This window comes from Paroedura picta, chromosome 10 (genome assembly GCF_049243985.1).
Source record: "Paroedura picta isolate Pp20150507F chromosome 10, Ppicta_v3.0, whole genome shotgun sequence".
In the NCBI taxonomy this organism is placed as follows: Eukaryota; Metazoa; Chordata; class Lepidosauria; order Squamata; family Gekkonidae; genus Paroedura; species Paroedura picta.
This window is the reverse complement of record NC_135378.1, coordinates 52,164,721-52,185,487: the sequence shown is the minus strand read 5'-3', so window position 1 is coordinate 52,185,487 and position 20,767 is coordinate 52,164,721. Positions and strand designations below refer to the sequence as shown.

At 38.7% G+C, this 20,767-nt stretch overlaps 1 protein-coding gene across 10 annotated transcripts in view; it reads right to left on the bottom strand.

Annotated features, from left to right (window-relative positions):
- NR3C2 (nuclear receptor subfamily 3 group C member 2) overlaps positions 1–20,767 on the bottom strand; it is a 154,340-nt gene that overhangs the window by 16,421 nt on the left and 117,152 nt on the right. For all 10 annotated transcript variants that reach the window (XM_077300135.1, XM_077300129.1, XM_077300137.1 and 7 more), the window contains 5 exons: positions 14,321–14,437; positions 9,303–9,641; positions 8,554–8,698; positions 5,920–6,050; positions 241–398 (listed from right to left, as the gene is read on the bottom strand). In XM_077300135.1, coding sequence (XP_077156250.1) covers positions 241–398; positions 5,920–6,050; positions 8,554–8,698; positions 9,303–9,641; positions 14,321–14,437 — 890 coding nt within the window. The remainder of the gene's footprint in view (positions 1–240; positions 399–5,919; positions 6,051–8,553; positions 8,699–9,302; positions 9,642–14,320; positions 14,438–20,767) is intronic.

Sequence of the window (20,767 nt, the reverse complement as noted above, 5' to 3'; positions counted from 1 at the left end):
GAGAGGTGAATGATTCAATCTATGTTTCTTCTGTTTCGTGTTATTGGCTACCACAGAGCTACCTTTGCTTGCTTTACATGGAAACTACAAATGGGACTTACCTTTTTCTTTGGACATTGTGGCACCTAATTCCACTGTCAGTGCTCCAGCTTGCTTATGAAAGCAGGGACCATCTCACCTTTTGTGTTAACACAATAGCTTGCTATCAATGTGCTTCAGCCCTGGGAGAGGACTACTTACATCATGGATGGAATCCAGGAGTTTTGTCAGTTGGTAAAAGCGCTGCCAGCTTTGCCCAGAACTGTTTGGATGCTTAGTTACCATCTTCCTCAACTCTTTAATATAATTTGCCCGCATTTCTTCAAACGCAGCTTGGCTTTTGAGGCCATCCTTGGGAACTATAATTGAAAGGATACAAACATATTTTGCTGAACTGTTTGTTACAGAGAAGGGCAATTGGTTACCATTAATCATTTAGTATCAATTAACACAACATTGTGCATAAGGCGACCTCTGTATTTATTCATGCGTATATTTGGCAACATCATAACCCTTATGAGCTTGAACAGGCGTTTGTTGCAGGTGAAAGCAGATGAAAAGCCCAAGCACAGGAAGGAGGTGCAAGTTTACTCAAGACAACAAAAAAAGATTTCAATTTCTTAAATAATTGTGGTAAAAAACATACAAGACGTCTTTCAAGATTAATTTAAACTATATTTTTGTGGTTGAAATAACCTTTCTGTACATCTGTAGTCAAAATTGTTTTTAAAGCAGAATGTATTTTTGAACAAGCATCTTACAAATAAAATATGAGTATCATGCTATACAGAATAAAAGCATTATTGAAAGCAGATTCCCCCCCCCAAATTAACTGTTTTACCAGAAACTGCAATTCCAGTCTTCTGATGCAGTCAGAAGTTTAAGGTGTCCTCATGCTAGTCCCCCCTCACCCCCATCCCATTTGCTGCATCATAACTACTTGGGCAAGATGTCTGCAAGAGTTCACATATGGCCCATTATGCACAGCCGCCGAAATGGCGATTTCGGGTCACATGGAAAACGCGGAGGGGTAAGACGCGAAGCACACCGGTTATGCACGGGACGGGGCGCGACGGCGGCAAAACCCAGAGTAACCGATTATGCACGCGGCGATCCCGGCACCGCTTCTGGTTGCGCCCCGGCCACCCGGAAGCTGCGCTTTCTTCCGCGTTTCGCTAATGCGGCTTTTTTGGTGGCATGCACTGAAGCTGCGACCGGTTGCAGCCGGCACCATGTGTTATCGGTAATTTTAGTCGCTGCCATTCCACCCCGAATGTGCGTTATTCCCCCCGTGCATAATGGGTCATATGGGCATTAACAGGCAGATTTGACTGAAAGGTTCCAAGTGGGAGGTTTCTCTTTGAATACCATAGTGCATCACTGCTCACTATGGTTTGCCATTAAAAACTGCCATATTTCCCCCCCGTTGTTCTTCTATGTTCATTCATCTATCACAAAGTCTTTAAACAAATGTCTGTAGATAAAGGCATAATGTGCCATATGCATTTAACACTTAACCACTCTGGCTGGTATTGATGTACTGAAATAAGGCTGGTTGGTACACAATAAAATACAGGAAAAGCTGAAAGGGTGAACTGGGACCTAAAATAACTCGCAGCTATATAGTGTTGCTTAAACAATCAGCATCTGTCCTGTGATACAGAATTCATTGACAGCAGTGTAAAACCCAACATGCTTGTTGAACAAAGGAACAGAAAGAAAGCATTATAGATAATGTGTTGGATCTGAAAACTTTAAACTTTTCAAGTCTTCAGAAGCAACACAAAACTAGATAATAGATTTAGTACAGATCTGGTAGTCATGAACAAGCTGTTTGTGACAAGCATGAACATAGCTTGCTGTATGGGTCACTTGTCTCTTCCCTCTTCCCCTTCCACTATGCACCAAGAATGATGATGAAAGTCTTCAGTCCAGTTTATCATGATCTCTGGATACTGAATGTGGGTGTCCTTCCCTAGGACCAAAGCATGGTTAAGAATCCTGGTTACAGGAAAGGAACCAAACCTGTTAACACATATAAACTCTGACATCACAGCAAACTGGAAGATTTTCATCTTGATTTTTAGTAACTGCCTTAAGGGGAGAAAGCACACAAGCCTGAACATGAAAAAAAAGTTTGTGCCTGTCATGGACTCCACTTTGTTCTTAACATATGATTGCAACCCATTTTTCCTAGTAATGTTTAACCCTACTGGCATATTTTCAAGTCTAATTCCATTGCCATTAACAATCGGTCAAGTAACTGAAACTGCAATCCTGAGTCTGTTTACCGGGAATAAGTCCCGCAGAATGAAATGGGATGCACTTCTGAGCAGACTTGCTTAGGACTGCCTCCTATATGTAGAAACCGCAAAATAAGTAACAGGCACTGCATGCGCTGCTAAACATTTACTTGGTTAGACCTAAGCTGATGATGTCTAGCCCAATTATGTCAGATCTCACAAGCCAAGCAGGGTCAGCCCTAGTTAGTATTTAGAAGGGAGACTACCAAGGAAACAGGATCACAACACAGAGGCAGGCAATGGCAAATGTCCTCTGGACATCTCTTGCCTTGAAAATTCAACAGGGTCACCATAAGTCAGCTGCAATTTTGGCGGCACTCTGAACCCACAAACTGCTTATGAGATTAGTGAATCAAGAATCAAGTGAAACAAGTATCAGGAACATCCCATTAAAACTAGTGATACTTGAAGACCAAGCAAATGCAAGAAATTCAGAAAGGTAACATCATGGAAATGTCATTCCACACTGCAAAAATTACTTATTTTCCAATGGTAAGTTACTTACTGGAAATAGAGGTGACTTTATTATCCCCTTTATCAGGCTTCCAATTCATAATCTTAGAGTCACCAGTTCCCCTATTATGATTTATTATTGTTTATGAGTTAGCTATAAAAACTGCTGTGCCTTTGTTACTATATGCAGATGATGCTGTGCTTCTTTCATTTTCTAAAGTAGGTTTAAAATGCCTTTTAGTGTCATTTGTTCTTTACTGCAACTAGAATTCCCTCTCCATCAACTTTGAGGAAACAAAAATTGGTTTTTTTCCCCCTAAGTCATGGAAATGTCTCTACCGGGAAGTTGATGGGAGAATCACATCTATGTAGAAATTGCCCACATGATAAGGGTTATTCTTCCACTTCTATTAATGGACATACAATCTGAAATTTCAATGGGTTTTGATTTCAGGTCAAAATATAATATCTTAAGGAAAGAAACTTATTTGTAAAACAACATTTTAACCAACATATGGTGAGGTGTTTTTGTTATGCTACACTGTTCCAATAACAGCTGCTGCCTGTTTTACTTAATCAATGAAAGCCTGCCCCTACAGATTATCAGGGATTTGTATCTGAAAATGTTAAAGGCGACACTCAGTTCCAAGCTAGCTGACTGACAACTCATTTTTTTACAACATTGGTTAACTTTTGCAAAATAATGTCATAATTGCGATTTCACACTCAAAACAAAGAAACAAATAACACACAACGCCATGAGAGCAAAACTGAAATGACAACAGCAGTTTCAAAACAGCTCAGGTTTTTAGAAGTATACCTAAATAATTTAGCAACAAGAGACAATCAAGCTACAAATAGCTCCTCTGGGAACCATTAGTTGATCATCTTGGTTTGGGGGGAAATGGACTAATGGGTGGCAAACGGCAACTCACGTATTTGAATGGGAACCTAGTGGGCTAACACTGGGGTGGAGAGAGTAGTTGTAATGGGCCACCTGAGGATGGAACCATTAAACTGCACTCATTCTGCTCTGAAGGAAGGGACAGAGGAAGACTGGCATGGAGTCATCTCTGCTATAGTTTGTAAACTGCAAGGATGATGAAGGTTGTCTGGGGGTGAGGTCTTCAATGTTCCATGAAGTTGTATGTGCCATGCCACTTGGCTTCTATTTAAACTTACCTGCCTTTCCCAAAGGGGGCTTCTGCTGACACATGATGCCAATTTTATTTCCTATGCCAATTTTATTTCCCAGAATTACTGTCTTTGCTATTATCAAATGAGGCTAGGAAGGATTGTGTAACTTTCAAGAGCTAACTGGCTAGGGGAACATAAGGCTTTAAGGCACATGCTGAGGAAGCCCCCCTTGTATTTCTGGGAGCAACATGAGTTCTTAGAAAGGTCCCATTATCTAGAAAAGTAGCCATGTCCATAACAGTGGTTAGGATATACTCTTAAACTATACCGTTGGTTTCACTGTACACTTCCTAAGAAGTTTTACAGATGGGCTAAGACTTTCCTTCACTTCCTGTGTGTTTGAACAATGTTTCTATGGTGAGTTGTTTTTCTTATGTGATCCTATTTCCAATGAAAGTGACTGCTTGTTTTGTCTCCATTTTATTATGTATGCAATGTTCCTTCCCCTTGCGTTTCTCAAGCAGAAAGTGACTTCCATGCAGATTATACAATTGATTACAAAAATCATGAGGAGAGCATTCTAAAAAAAACAAAACAAAACCATGAATTCCTAATCCAGGTCAACAATCCTTGCAAATCATTCTACATCATACCCAAACCAAATGCCTTAACCACACACTAACATGCACATCCAACCATATCTGAATATAGGAACATTATATGTCACGGCATTTATGTGTAATCATTTCAGTGTTTACAAGTCCATCCAATTAGCATGATGAAATTACAATTCCTGATTTCTGCCTACACTCTGAAGTTTTTGATGGTCCGATCAGTGCAACAACTGTGTTTACAAAAGGACCAGAGATTTCATAGTGATATGATTAGATGTAAAGTGGCATAGTCCATACACCCACTTTTTCTACCATACCTTGTATGGACTTAGCAGTGAATAAGCAGGAAAATTTTTGCTCGTAGATCTGATTATTATTACACTACCATCAAACTTAAAAAAAAATCTACATACACTTACAGTAATCAGAAACAAAAACAAAACTTCATATTTTTGGACAGATGCCCAGTTGTTTCTCATTCTGCTTATTAAATGTGCATGGCAACTGGCAATCTTCCCTATTTTGTGGGCAAGAGAAAAGCAAGAAAACAATTGAGATGTAATGTGTGGTTTCTTCCACATGTTAATTGAGGAAAATTTACTTGATGTGGCTATTATTCAAGTTTCTACATAAATTCCACCATCTGGTCACATGATTCAATTAAGCAATGACAATGAAATGAAAGCAAGCCTCATACATCCTGTAACATACTACTTGGAACACAATACTTGGAACTCTGCTTCCTCCTGGGAAACAGGGAGTCTGGTGTTGGCACAAACTTTCTGTATGCTTTTAAATCGTTCTACTATTTTGTTGAGATTATTGCTGCATTCTTTAGGATTAAACACTGCAAAGAGGAGGATTCTACTCTCTTCAATAATGTCAGTTTGCTTTTGTTTTGGACAATAAACCCGATGCTGGGGGAATAAAAAAACACTGGTCTCTTGTCACCATGGCTGTTAACGTTTTGTTAACATTAAGCCACCTGAACTCTTCCCCCACACACATCACAATTTTGTGAAGGATTGGCACCAATGATAGTCAGGTCATGGTCTTTACTGAAGGTAATTTAGCAAAAAACCCTCTCTGATTAGAGCCTGGATATGATTCTTCCTGGTAACTTTATGATGCCACGTTGAGCTCCCAAGAGAAAAGACGACAAAGTTCTAACATGGAAATTAAGATACTGACTCCTTAAAATATTGTTTGGATAGCTAAGATACTGACTGCACCCAGGGCTTAATTTGTGCCCTTGAAATTTTTATACTACAGAGAACTTTTCATTGTTTATTCAAACATTCGGGTTACCACTAAAAGCAACATGCAGATTCGGCACTTAACACTTATGGCTGAAATTAATTTGCACAAGTTACCTGTGCTTAATAGTAGCAACACTTTCATAATGGTGTATTCTTCAAAGCTAAGCTGCAAACGAACAAATTGAAGGCTGATCTGGTGCATCCCCTGGCACAGCTCGAACATTGCAGATTGCCGCATCCTCTCTCTGCAAGAAAACCATCCCCATTAAGGCATGGAAGAATGGAAATGCATTTGATGGCCACTTGTGTGGTCACAGAACCAAAAGGCAAATTGTTAGCCTGGGTGTACTGCCACTGTCAGATCTGTTGGGATTGTTGAAACTGGTCCATGATCATGGATGTTTAGTTAGCTGCTGCAGCTTGGAACATGATAAAAAACAACCCTGAAGTTTTACAAATGTGAAGAATTAAGAAGGTATACATAGTAAAGTAACTTGGTATAAATCACTCAACAAATTTGATGTAAGGGTTTAAGTACGTGTTTAGGCCTCCCACTAAAACTAATGAGAATCGGTATTTGTTAATGCGTTCAGGTTCAGCTTCTTGTGGGGTTCTTTTCTTCCCTTTCTTGCCCATCTTTGCCCAACCAGTTCTTCCTTGCTGAAATGAGGGAGCGAGAGGAGGACATTTGGGATTCCTTAGAAAAGGCTATGGATTGTTCTTGAAGTACAGTACAAATGTGTGTCCTATCACACTGCTCAGGATCCTCTACTCAGACAACCACTTTGTTAATGCGCTAAACACAATTATCACATACTTTGCTACATGAGAACAAACACAGATTTACTATGTCTAAACTCCTATCTCAGAAATATGCATGCAATTGCAGAAACTAGCTGTTTTTCTTTTACTTTTTTTTTACCCTGTAAAGTCTGAATACACTACATCCAAAACACTATATAACACTACATCCAAAAGCAGCTCCCGAGGTGAAATTTCAAGCTACAATTCATGACTAGTTCAGAAAAGAGGAGTGTATCAGTCAGAACTCGAGGAGGAGGTGATGAAGCTCATCATTTTGGACTAAGACACATTTTTATTTTTATTTACTTTGATTTATATGCCGCCCCTCTCTAGGTGGTCTCTGGGCAACTCACATCAATAAGTTAAAAACCTGTACAAAGTTTAACATTTTAAAATATAGTAAAACCAATTCATACACTAATCTCTAACACTCCTATACACTTGGTGACTAAAGTCCACAGTTGTTGAGCCGGGCATAAAATGGAGGATAACTGGGGGTTCAACTGAGGGCCCTGTTGGATGGTGATGGGGGACCATGGCCTCAATCAAATGCCTGGTGGAAGTGTGCCATTTTACAAGTCCTCCAGAACTTTGAAAGCCCTCTGAGGGCTTGCATACGTATACTGCATTTTTCACATTACATATTTCTCACATATCTTTACATAAAATAATTAGCTTATAAAATTCCTATAATACTGACCACTAGTTAGGATGGTCTTAAAAAGAGACTACGGAGGACAGGTCTAGCAACACTATTGGCCGTGATAACTACAGAAAATCACTATGCTCTGATACCGCTTGTAGCAATTGATAATTTTGGAATAAACAATCTGGGATTGGTAAAGTATTCTTGAAACTACTAAATGAACTGTTTTAAAGGAAGGATGCAAACAAAATCTGCCTCTTACACATTTCTCCCCTTATTATAAAGTTCTATAATACCAGAAATGTATAGAAGAGTGGAACTCATATCAGATCAGGAGTTAAATTTCGGGAGTGGAGGCACAAGAATTGAAACATATGAAATATATGAAGCTTCATGTACTGAATTAGATCACTGGTCCATCAAGGCCAGCTTCACTCCTCAGACTGTCAATGGTTCTCCAAGGTCTCACACATCACTCACTACTCAGTCTTTTAAAAAAAGAAATGCTAAGGATTTAATCTGGGACATTTATAAAAATGTGGTTGCATGGAATTAATTTTGGAGATATTTTTTTTTTTAAATTGAAATTAAATTTAATACCTGAGATAAATATTTGTTATATTTCTTCATAGAAGAAAACAGTATATCTGCACACAGATCATTAATATTTTTTAAAAAGCAGGGAGATCAATCATATCTTAATATTGTAAATCCACACTGAAATCCCCTTGCATGTCATGTCTTGTTAATGTACAGTTATGTGTAAATCTGAATTTAAACATAGAATGAACACACTAGCATGAATGAACGGTTTCTTCATTCTAACTGCAGCATAAAATCTAGGAACATTTCATTGAAACATTCTGGCTTCTTTCAAGACACAAAGAAAGATAATTACAATTGTCAATGAAACATACCATACAGCTATATACTGTTAACAAAAATATTATTCCTTGAATTTGCTAAGAAAAACTATCAATGTAGACAGTGTTGTAGCCTAAGAATAAGATACCCTTCCAATCTATAGTAGATACTGAAAAAACAATCTATAGTAGATACTGAAAAAACAAGACTATTTTCTTTTAATCTAGATTGTGTATCAACTACACATCAAAGCCAGTACTTTTCTATGTACAAATCAAATGGAAATGTAGGAAGAATGTTTTCCTGAAAGATGTTTTTATGAGCTCAATCTTCTGTATCTATGGTACACAGGCTTGGCATCTATGCATATAATGTTTAACAGTGTTCTACTTATTCCTTCTTTGAATGAGACAGATACTGAACAGATAACTTACTCATTAAAGACTAAGTCAGGAGCAAAATACAGGAACTGACTGTTTGTATGTCTGTACGATCTCCAGCTCAAGGCAAATGATGATAAACACATCCAAGAATACTGGATTAGAGTAATTTGGTCCTCAAGAGGCAAGTTTCTAAAGCCTGTTGAACACAAAAACAAAGCAATGTGTTATAAACTTCAGTGGCATTTCAAATGAAGTTTAAAAAACAAAACAACATTCCGAAGCAATTTCCACAGTGAAAGGTGTGGAATTTTAAGTTCTAAAAACACAGCAATGGGAAGAAGAAGAGCTAGTTCCCATAAATTTATTTCTGGGAAGAAGAAATGTTGGTTCTTATATGCCGCTTTTCTCTACCAGAAGGAATTTCAAAGCTGATTACAATCTCCTTCCCTTTCCTCTCTCCACAACAGACACCTTGTGAGGTAGGTGAGGCTGAGAAGGCCCTGATATTACTGCTCAGTCAGAACAGCTTTATTTGTACTATAGCAAGCCCAAGATCATTCAGCTGGCTGCATATGGGGGAGTGGGCAATCAAACTTGACTCACTAGATTCAAAGTTGGCACTCCTAACCACTACAGCAAGCTGGCTTTCAAGAGACTGTTGACAGCTTTTGGCTTAGAAGCGCTGCCCTCAAGCCAAGGTCCATGGGGCACACCATATATGCTCAAAAGCAGCACACTCTTCACCACCATTCTACCACTGTGCCTATATTTAAAATGACGCACTAAAAATGCATCCTTACCTGGAAGTATCTTTGCCCATTTAACCACCTGAATCATCTGCTTTCCAGCAAGACGGTTTAAAGTGGACAGGAGGTGCTCTGCTGTATCTGGCTTTGAGCTATCATACCCTGCATATACAATTTCAGGTTCAATGTTCTCTAGGACCATAGCAGGTGAGGGAGTAAGTGCTGCTGAAACGGCAGACAGGTGAGGGACAAGTGCTGTGTTTACAGATGGCTCTTTAGCTGGAGCAATATATGTAGTCCCTTCTTCTGGACTCTGGGGAGGAGGCTGCTGCGCTTGCTGCTGTGGGTCTTCATGCATCCCTTTTAACTTGCCCAATTTCTTTGACTTTCGAGCTGCAAGAAAATGTAGGAAGAGTTTTAAAGTTTTTTGTGGCACTTGAGAAATGAAAATGATCAGTAATTTTTCTCTTTGACTAAGAACAATATGGATGCCACTTGCAGGAAATAATTAATCAGGTCAATGAATTAATGCAATAAAACTGGGGGAATATGGATCATGATAAAACATGTTCCTGTTGCTTTTAAACTTGCACACTGAAGAAAGCAGGTAATTCCCAAATAAAAGTCTCTGTGCTCTTCCTCTTGATCCTACAGATTCAGTTAAAAATCGTTAATTCTCCTATAAGCATCTCTTTCCCCACCACAAGCCATTTAACTATCCCTTTGATCTTTGAATAAAATTTGAATTCTTTGTGAGGGTTTTTTTTTGTATACTTCTTATATTCCCTCCGAATTTTACTTAAGGGTATATCTTTAATTACTTTTGAACCTGCGGTGTGTTTTCAGAAAAGAAGTTAACAGATAGAGGAAATGCAAGAAGATTGATTTGTACAAAAGACAAAAATTATGCCTATGTTCTTCTTCCCTTTTATTCTGTTCCCTCTCTTTTGGCCATTATGGGAACAGTTTAAATGAATATAAGTAAAGCAATCCTTTGCTGTGGATTGTTTTAGGTTATGCTCACAACTAGCTTCAAATATTATTACCCCTAAAATTAATGTCTGAGTATTATTTTACTCCTATCTCAAACTCTGGGCTCCATAGCGTACATGATGCTCTACTGTACATAAAGAGCATCATGTAACTGTGAAACGGGAAGCACACAGAGCTCTTTTTCTTCAAAATATATGTATACTCAACATCTTAAACCAAACTTAATTAGCAAATACAAAAAGTATTTTAAAAGATCTCAAAAACACCAACGCATCTGCTTGCATCTGAACAAGGTGTTTTCTTTTTTTGAACTGAATCTATACCTGAACAGTAAGTAGGTTAATTGGACAGATATCTCACAAATAAAGGTATGGTTAATTAAACATTTCTATTCAGACATATCCATAGTCCACATATCTGTTTTCTATTCTTTGTATTGGTCTATATCCAAACATACGGTTCTAAAGATTGAAGGACATTTACATTTTCTTAAAAAGGAAAGTTGATTTCATCTGATTCCCCATTCCCATTGCACAATTCCCTATGCACTACCTCAGGGTCTGCAGACCCCCTTAACAAAATTTTAGGATGCACAGTGGGCTGCATGGAAGGAGGGAACTGGAAGAAAGGGACGTTAGTATTGCATTCACTGTCGGGGTGGCTTTGGATATCTTTACTGAATTTCAAGTGTAACAATAATATTGGATTTAAAGAAACAGAATCTACAACAGACAGGCTGGCTGCCATTATCAATGTTTTTCAATCTTAATACCAGCTTTTTAAACAAGCAAACATCTACTCTGTATTTATTTGTTCACCATGCATGGTATCAATGTCAGATATTTATCAACGTAATATAAATAATGATCTCTGAAAATATCTTTAGCTGTATATTAAGAACATACACATCTCTGAAGACTCTAAGTTATTTTCTTTTAAAGAATTAAATGAGAATAAAATTGCCCTGCTTTATAATCACAGGATTATAAAATCACAGGGTTATAAAAACTTGCCCTGCTGTTAAATTTCAGCTTTTGTTTTCAGATTCATTGTAAAAAATATTTCTCAAATTAGCGTCAGACCTGATTGAGTCCAAGAGAAATTCAAAAACACATTGTTCAGGTACATTCAATATTCTGGACAAAATTAAAGCATGGGCATGTCAAAACAGAAATGCCCTGCTGTAACCCGAAAAAGGGTAAAAATAGTTTTCCTCTTGTGTGTCTAGGTCCCTGTGTATAGTATTTTCTTGGAGCATATCTGTTTTTCAAATATGCAATAGTTCATCTTGTGATAAGATAAACTTTGGAACTCCATTACATGCATACAGAAAACTCTAGTTCTGGACCAAATTAACATAAAAGTAGATCTCTAACAATTCACACAGAACAGCAGTCAAAGGAATAATGTTGCCTCTTTTGAACACAAGGTACAATATTTCCACAGGAAATATATTAAGGTCTGTCCACATAGAAAAAGAAATTGTGTCTGCAGGGCTGCTATCATGCCGAAATTGCCAAAACTAGATTTCGATTTATCTTCTTGAAGTTTAGCTGGAACAAAAACTGCTTAAAAACTTCTTATGGCCAGAGAGATTTTATGCCTCTGTTATAAGATGGGATAGAAAGTTGTCAATGAAGGAGGATCAGAAAAAATCACTACTGCAGTTTCATTTTGCATGCAGCAAAGGTTATGTCATGTGGACTTGGAAAGTAAGATGAATATTGCATTAGTAAAGCTGAGAAACAGTGATAACAACTTTGAAGTTGTTCATAATGAAGAATTATTTTTGGAGGTACCACAGAAAAAAAATGCAAAATATACCTTGGCAATGTGAGGAAAGGGACTGTAACAAATGTTTAGAATATGGACAGATGTCATACCGAGTATTATTAAATAAGAATAAAGCCTATCATTTTGTGTCATTTTGTGTCCCTTAAGCACAGGCCTACCCCAGCTGGGCACTATTTCAAGACAGGGAACGCAGAAGAATCAGCATTCCCTTGCTGCGGGCTATCTGAGGCCCCGATTCAGGCCAGGGTCAGGATGAGGTTGGGACGGCGTCATGCTTATGTGGGGATTAGACCTGTTGCCCTATTGCCGCCAGGCCAGACTTTCTGCCTCATGCATAATAGGTCTAAGAAGCAATATTACAAGCCATAGTGAATATGCCCTCAATAACAATATGGAAGACAAATAAGTTAGTAGCCATAGTTTTTTAGGAGTTCAGCATGCAATCCTATGATACTCTGATTAGGTTTGAGGTTCAAATTCCTCCTTGCTATGAAACACACTAGAGTCTATGAGCCAGACATTTATTTTCTCATCCTAATCCACCTCAAAGGATTGTTGTGGAAGAATCATGTATATCTCCCCCCCCCCCACCCGAGCTCCGAAGCAGGAAAAAAAATTGGAATCCACTGCCAACATCTAGGAAGAAAAAGAGTACTGTATATACTCGTGTATAAGCCAAGTTTTTCAGCACAGTATTCACACTGAGAAAGTCCTCTGCAGCTTATATGTGGGTATATATGGTAATTGAAATAACAGCCTGCTACCAGACAGCCAATCGTTACATTGCTTTTGCAAACCTCTTGCAAGCTGAAGCTTGCTCTGGCTGCTTGTAGGACAGCAATGGTTTGACTGAGGGACTCTGATCTTTTTTTCCTTTTGCTTTCACTTCTTCCAAACTATTCTTTTGGTTTCTGTGGATGGGGTGGGTTTTGGGGGTGCTTTGGGATTTACTGTTTCTCCCAATGTTTATTAATTCTTTTTTTTCTGAGGGACAGCATTGTTTGCCTTTTCTTCTTGGGGTTGGTTTTCTTTTAAAAATTGATTTTTACAGTTCTTTCTTTCACTGTTGAGTTTTACAGTTCTTTATTTCAGTGTTTTGTTCTGGGGGGGGGCACTGTAGCTGTAGTTAGAGTAGTCCATTCTCCCAGTTTGGCAACTGTTGTACTTGTTGTAGGAGGTTGCCAACTTCGGGTACTGTTGTTCTGCTCTGGTTTGCTGGCCCTCTTTTGCACTGACAGAGCTAGTTTACTGTTTTTCTCTGAAATAAATACTCAAAAACATTTAACCTACTGGTGCCTCAATTAATGTAAATTTACCAGTAACTGCTGCATTTCTCACTCTCGGCTTATATGAGAGTCAATAAGTTTGCACTGATTTTGTGGTAAAATTAGGGGCCTCAGCATATATGTGGGTCGGCTTATATGCGAGTATATATGGTAATACTTTTTTATTGGGGGGAGAAATTTAACCTTCCCCAAGCTTATTTAACAACAACAACAACAACAAGCCTTTAATAGCATATAAAAGTACAATATAAGAAGGGAAATTGCAAAAGGATCCACTGCTAGTGAGAACAAATGCAAAGATCATGCTTTAGACATAATACATTCACAATTTCTCATGGCAAGATGTAAAAACTTTGCTACTGGTTCAATTATATCAGGGTTCTGGGATGTCAAAAGAAACTGAGTCTTTCGTTCATCCGAATGACCAAGCTTATTTTTTTTAAATGATTTTTCTGCAAACCTGGCAAGTCCCTCAAATTTGGGGAAGAAATCTGTTCAGTGTCAATGTGGTCCCAATCTGGTTTTTTATATATCTTCAAATGGGTGTTACAGTTGAGGAATTCGATATATAGATTATTATTTATCACACTCATCAATACTATTTTTAACATTCCATTCAGTAACAGAAAATCTGGCAGATCAGACATATATAGCTTTAAATTTCCTTGGTTAAATCGATTTTGATATTCTTTTAGAATGTTCTCACAGCATCCCCAAAATTCTGTAGAACTCCTGATGCTTTAATCCTCTTAGGTATGTGAAACTCCACTAAAATTACTGTCATCATCCAACACCCACCTTACTTATTCTGAGCTATAAAATACATATTTCAAAAATCTTAGAACGACAACAAGGTTTTAGTAGCTTTTGTACAATACTTTTTCATAGTTGAGTAATTTAGGATAAAACTTCTCAGCTTGTATCTATTTAAGAATACTCATGTTTTAAACATTTTTTGCCCAGTAAATTAAACTGAATATCTATTAATGATATGCTTACCTCCCAAATTCATTCCAGCTTGAAGACATTTCTGTAATCGGCAAGCTGGGCAGTTTTTCCTACGAATCTTATCAATTATACAGTCATTTCGTCCTGCACATAAATAATTGTGCTGCCCTGCATGAACAAAAACAAACAAAAAGTGCAAGTTATAATCAGCAGTATCATTGATCTGCAAAGGTGAAGAAGAACACTATTTTTTATTTACTTTCAAATCTGAAGCCACCTAATTGCAGCTCAAAGAGCCCCAGAGCCTGTTAAATTCAGCCCATCTATTAAAACATTGGAATTTCCCCCAATGACTGAGCAGACCAAACAGTGTGGTTTCTTTGTAATAAAATTATAAAAACATGAAGATGCTCCTGGAAGAACAACAAATGCAGTAACAGGCTAAAGCCTTCATCTGTTGAACAAATTTGGAATCCAGTGACACCTTTAAGACCATCAATTTATTTACCTATCTATTTTAGATTTTTATACTGCCCTTCCATATGGCTCTGGGTGGTTTATTCAAGGTATGACTTTTCGTGTCCAAACACACTTCCTAAGATACAATGTTGTGCATGCACACGAAAGCTCATACCTTGTATAAAACTTTGATGGTCTTAAAGGTGCCACTGGACTCTAAATTTGTCCTGCTGCTTCAGACCAACATGGCTACCCACTTGAATCTGCCTCCACCTGTTGTTGCCCCCAAGCAATGTATATGCAAAGGTATACTTTCTGTGAACACTGCAGATATTGTGATGGCCACTAAATAAGTTTTAAAAGAGGACTGGACAAATTCTTGAAAGATATCAAATGCCATTAGCTAGGCTAAATGAAACCACACTTTCAGAGGCAGTGTACTTTGAATACTGGGTGGGGAATACCACAATACAACTTCTCACTGGAAGGCTACAGGTCTTCCCTCTTCTCTCCCCCACCTCACCATTTCCAGCCCTATAAAAGATTATTCCCATAGGATCCACAGCTATATGGGTCAGGAAGTTGCTGTGAGGAAGAGGGATGAGGAAAAATTAGTTCCCTACTGTCTCTTCCATGACCTGAGTTCTGTGACAGAAAAGGAAAGACTGGTTTCTCTCCTTTGTCCTCCCTACTCTACAGGAATAGTGTAACCCCAGGAATAAACTTTCCTGTTGCCAGGGGAAGGAAAGAAGCAGAAAGATGGATGATCCTTGCACAATCTTCGAATGGTCCTTATGCAAGAGGGAGCAATCCTAAATAGGTTATGACAAACGCCCTACACACTTCCCCAAATTGAGGTAAAAATTTCCTTCCAAAAATAGTGTTGTTCCCTCACTGACTGAGCAGTCTAAGCAGTGTAGTTTCTTTGTTACAAAATTATAAAAACAGTAAAACTGGCTATTCTCCCCTCCCCCATCACTGACAGAAGATTTGGATTAAGGGATTTGGCCTTCCCTCAGCCTTAAGGGAAGGTGATAAAATCCAATGAAACAAAAGATTTTATTTAAGGGTAGATGGAATGAAGAGATAAAGCATCATCATAAAATCAGTTATACAGCTGATCTTGATTAGAGGCTTTAGAGAGGTATAGCAGCTTCTTTTAGTTTCTGAGTTTTCTTTACACTGAGAGGCTATTGTTTGACTATCAGACGGCGACTATCAAGGAAGACGCTGCTCCTGCTGGCATTAAAATGGCCGCAGCCTTTATTATAACATACCCTCAACATGGCCCTACAACCGGGAAAGGAACCTGACCATATTCAGCCGTCCAGCTGCAATTTATTCACCACCATGGCGCTCGGGGTCCCCACCATGCTCCCAGCCGGGAGGGCGGGTCACGCTGCGTCACGGTATCTCCCCGCAGGGAGGCAACTATAGAGAACCAAAGGGCATCCGCCTCCATTGGAATCTACAGCTGCCTGGCCACAGGCCCCTAGCCCCCCAGCAGGGTAGGCTGCGCCTTTCTGTGACCGGCCTCGTTAAGGAGACCCCCTTCAGATGGGAGTCCCGTACGCAGACGGGGCTCCCTGCCAAACAGGTTCCTTACCGGCCGACATACGCAGCTGCGACAATTAGTAACAATTAAGAATAATTATAAAACAGGGCGGGAGGGAGGGTTGCTGTCCTGCTGGCTGCGGCACGAAGAGGCCGAGAAGCCTCGCGCTCGGCCTTAAATAGGCCCGCACTCGGTCCCCACCACGTGATCCGGGCTGCGAAGCCCGACAGGAGCACGCGGCTTCCTGGCGCTGCCGCAGCGTCAAGCCGCGGCCCGAGGTAAGTCTCGGCCTTCGATTCTCAGTTTATCAAAATACCTGTCTTTTCTCTGAGTTCCTTTAAACTCCCCTGGTGTAGAGCCAGCTTTGTGTAGTGGTTAAGAGCAACAGACTAATCAAGAGCCATGTTTGATTCCCCACTCCTCCATATACAGCCCATTGGGTGACCTTGGGCTAGTCACAATCTTATTAGAGTTGTTTTCACAGTGCAGTTCTGTCAGAGCCCTCTCAGCTCCACCTACTTCACAGGGTATCTGTGGTTGGGAGAGGAGAGGAACACAATTGTAAGCTGCTTTGAGACTCCTTTGAAAAGCAGACTATAAAAACCAACTCTTCTTCTTTAAAAGGATGCTATTTGCTAGTATCCCAAACTTTCTTCCATAGAAACAAGCTTCCTATTAACTCTTGAGGTGTCTGAAGCACCTTTCCTTCCATACAATCCAAGGATAATCCTCAATTAATTCCCCCTTTTTAACTGTGTAGGAATCCTTCTCCAAAGATTCCTCCCCTTTTCTTTGGCTTGATTTGGTAGTATCACAGCATTACTCAATTCCCTTAGCCAAATATCTTTTTCAGTCCTCCCAACAGTGTAGAACTGCTTTCAGTCTACCGTGAATCCAGACTATTAGTCAATAATGTTTTCTCTGACTAAATTCTCCTCAGAGTAGATGTTATACAGCTAAGCAAAGATAGAAATTTTGACATAGGCTTCTGTGAGAATCCAGACTAACTTCTCTCAGAATGACAGCTCTAATATTACTTCTCTTACGGCTGTTGCTGGCCAGTCAGAGTGCCTGGAGCTGCCTGCCACTCAAGCTCTCTGCTTCAGTGAAGAATTTAACCCTTCTCTTACTGGTTCTCTGTCACTTCAGCTTTTGAGTCTGGTTTTTAAAGTGCTGTCCATCAGACAGGTCTACTCAGGAGTGTATTATAAGTGGGGCTTCCTCCCAGGATAGTGTCCTTAGGATCACAGGGTATTGCCCTCATGCTCTGACTGAGGCCATCCCAGAGACCTTGACTGGAAACAGTATGGTAAACTAATTAGTGCACAGTCTGATTCAGCTGGTCTCTTCTTAAGTTCCCAAAAGTTGAAATGTGAGTCCTTATATATTTGCATGGTTTTAATAAATTTTTGCTCTGTACTGAATTCTATAAATACAAATCATCTGTATATGGCTTTTTTGTTGTTGTTTGATACAGGGTAGCTCTGCACTAAGGATCTCAACCACAGCATAAAACCATTTTGTTATCTGTACACGTCTGATTACATTAAAAATAGGATACACTTTGAAACAGCTTGTTAATTTATGAGCATACCCAGAAGTTAGTTAGCACAAGTGCATAATTTGTGCTTGTAGCAGAAACTGCAATATGATTAGATTTTTATCAGTTCTCTGAGCTTTCCTAGGAACGATTATTCATACAAAAATGTTTCACAGGCCTTACTTATAATACACTGAGCACAATTCAAATATGATGCCTATTATACATTGATATGTTCAAAGCCCCACACATGTATAATTAATCCTCAGTCGATCAAGGCATGTTCTGACCATGACATGTTAAATATTAAAGAACAGATTTCGACTTGACTGGAGAATGTTTTTAACAAATTTTTGCTTTGGGGGTAGTGCATATCACATCATCGCCTCACACGGGATACACAGAATGAGAAGAACCCCCCCCCCAGCAACTCTTTGCAATTAACAAAATTATATATAAAGCAATCTACATTCAAAATAATGAACTACCTTCCAATCCAAATTTGGTTATGTACAAGGACACAGGAAAGTAGCAGCTGAATCCCAAAGTGTGGTGCCAAAGAAAGCTCATTTAAATTATTCAGGCTTCCAATTGCAGAACAATTAGAATGAGGGTCAATAATTGGCAGCCCTCAAGGAAACCTCCTGGCATCTCAGTTGCCAGCCCAGCTTCCTCCATGCCTGCTGATGCTCTTAAAGTTGGTAGGGTTTCTTTTTTAACAATTAACCCTATTTAAAACACACCTGTTTGTTAAAATATCATTACATTTAATTTCACTGCAAAAATTAGTCCAAAAAGTTTATGTTTAGTTTTTCTGTGAACTCTGCCTTTAAATTTTAAAGGGCTCTTTCTTGTACAGTGAAAGGAGTTTTTTTAGCCGTTGCCAACCGCCCAGCAACAGCAGCCTATGTTTGCACTCACTATTTTAGGCTACATCACATGTCAATTACATAACCTTGTTTTACTGCTCTTGAACTGGTTAGAACAACCTGGGGAAAAGATTAGGGGCAGTCCCTTGAAATTCTGCAATGCAAATATCCAAATCTCTACCTCTTTATAAAATATTGCATCTACATTCATTCTTTCTTTCTTCATAATGAGTTACTTATTATTAGAACAGACTATAACTTGTGACATTAACTTCTCCAGTTCTGTTTGAACCAGTGCAGTCTGACTATGAAGAAGTAGCAATAGTAAAATGATAAACTATTTCCCATGTGCAGGTTTCTATATGCTGATCTGTTTCAGTACAAAGGAAGGGCTGCAGCTGTAGTCTGAAATGCATTTGGGGTGATTAGCTAGGAACTGGTGATGGCAACAAAAATATCCAAAGAAATCAGAGCTCACAGACTATATTCCATTCAAATTGTCCATAAAGTTAAGAGGAAAGAGATATTTACTATACCACAACTAGGATGATGGATTTTAATATTTTTAAAATATTCATTTCCAAACTTGAATCACTGTACAGTTGCTTAAGTACTGGGCATACATGCACAAACACAAACACAGGAATTATGACTGTGCAAACAAGCAGCCATTATACTCCATTCCAAGTTCTGAAATTTAAGATTACAATTAGAACAATTTGGTGATAACTCTGTTGTTCTCTTTTGTATATGCCAAATCGGCCCTTAAACAGGTACCTCTAAATTATGTAGAGCTTTCCATTTTATTAATGGAAGCTCAGCAGCTGTAGCGGCAATGGTCTGAGACTAAACAATACTGCTGCTTCCACCTCTTAAATATGACTGCTTGATTGGTTCATTGTTACTTTAGGATTCTCTGATCTTGCATGGATTTCTGCTCGCCTAGATTTCTCTATGGCTAAAGCCTGGAGAAATTCTGTTTCCCTAAACAGAAGATTTAAATCAAGAGGGGCCATGGAGAAAATGTATGTATCAACGACCACAGTTTGGATTAGAAGAACATAATATTCATGGTTCTCAGTTATTCAAATGCCCTGAGCCCTTTCCACAATGCATGTTTCCTCGGTGGCCCTAAATCAAATATTTATGCTCTAATTTCTGACATTTTCAAACCTATGTTTTATTAGCTGTTTTCTTTTGCCTTAACACAATTTATTTCATTGAATATCTAGTTCCTTAGACTATTTTAAGCCACTATGTTAAAATATGTAAGAATGTTCTTTTTCTCTAAAAATGTGGGCATGGGTTACTTGTGGCTTGAGCACAACAGATTTCTGTTCGATTATACCTTTTCATTTTTCTTTACTGACCTAGATTATTTCTACCACTTGTTTATCTTCACTGTTCTTTCTGTTCTTTATCCATCATCTCTTCTACTCTCTTGTTCTACCTCCAGCTTTAGCCTGAGTATCTTTGCTGTTTCCTCTATCCATATCATGGCTTCTATTATTTTGCTGACTAAATGGAACTATTCTCAAGTAAGTGGACTGGGGACTGCAGCCAAAGTATTTTATCAACTATAGGGAGATCATTTGTTCACTGCTTTTAAAAGATACAGTATTTCAGTTCCCTGCAGTTTGCAATGTTTGTACTCTCACATTTCCTTTTAAGCCTATTATATTAAAGTAACATACTACTCTAATTAAATTGATAACAAAATTTAAGTTGCTTACAAAAGAATGCTCAAATGATCATTTCCCCCAACAAAATTAAACAAAGTTTATTTCTCTGACAACTGTATTCACGTTGATTCCACATCTTGAGTTTTCCTATTCTATCATTTCTATTTCTTCAAAACCAAGCTCTGTAACTTTCTCAAAGTAACATTCCTATTATACATCTTAAAACACAAACCAACCAAAGGTACATAATCAAATACTATAACATAGTAGGGTTGCCAGTCTCGTGGTGGCACCCAGGGATCTCCAGATGACTCTAAGGAGGATGGACTCTAAGGCTCTATATCCTGCTGAGGTCCCTGCCCTCCTCGGGTTCCACCCCTAAAAATCTCCAGG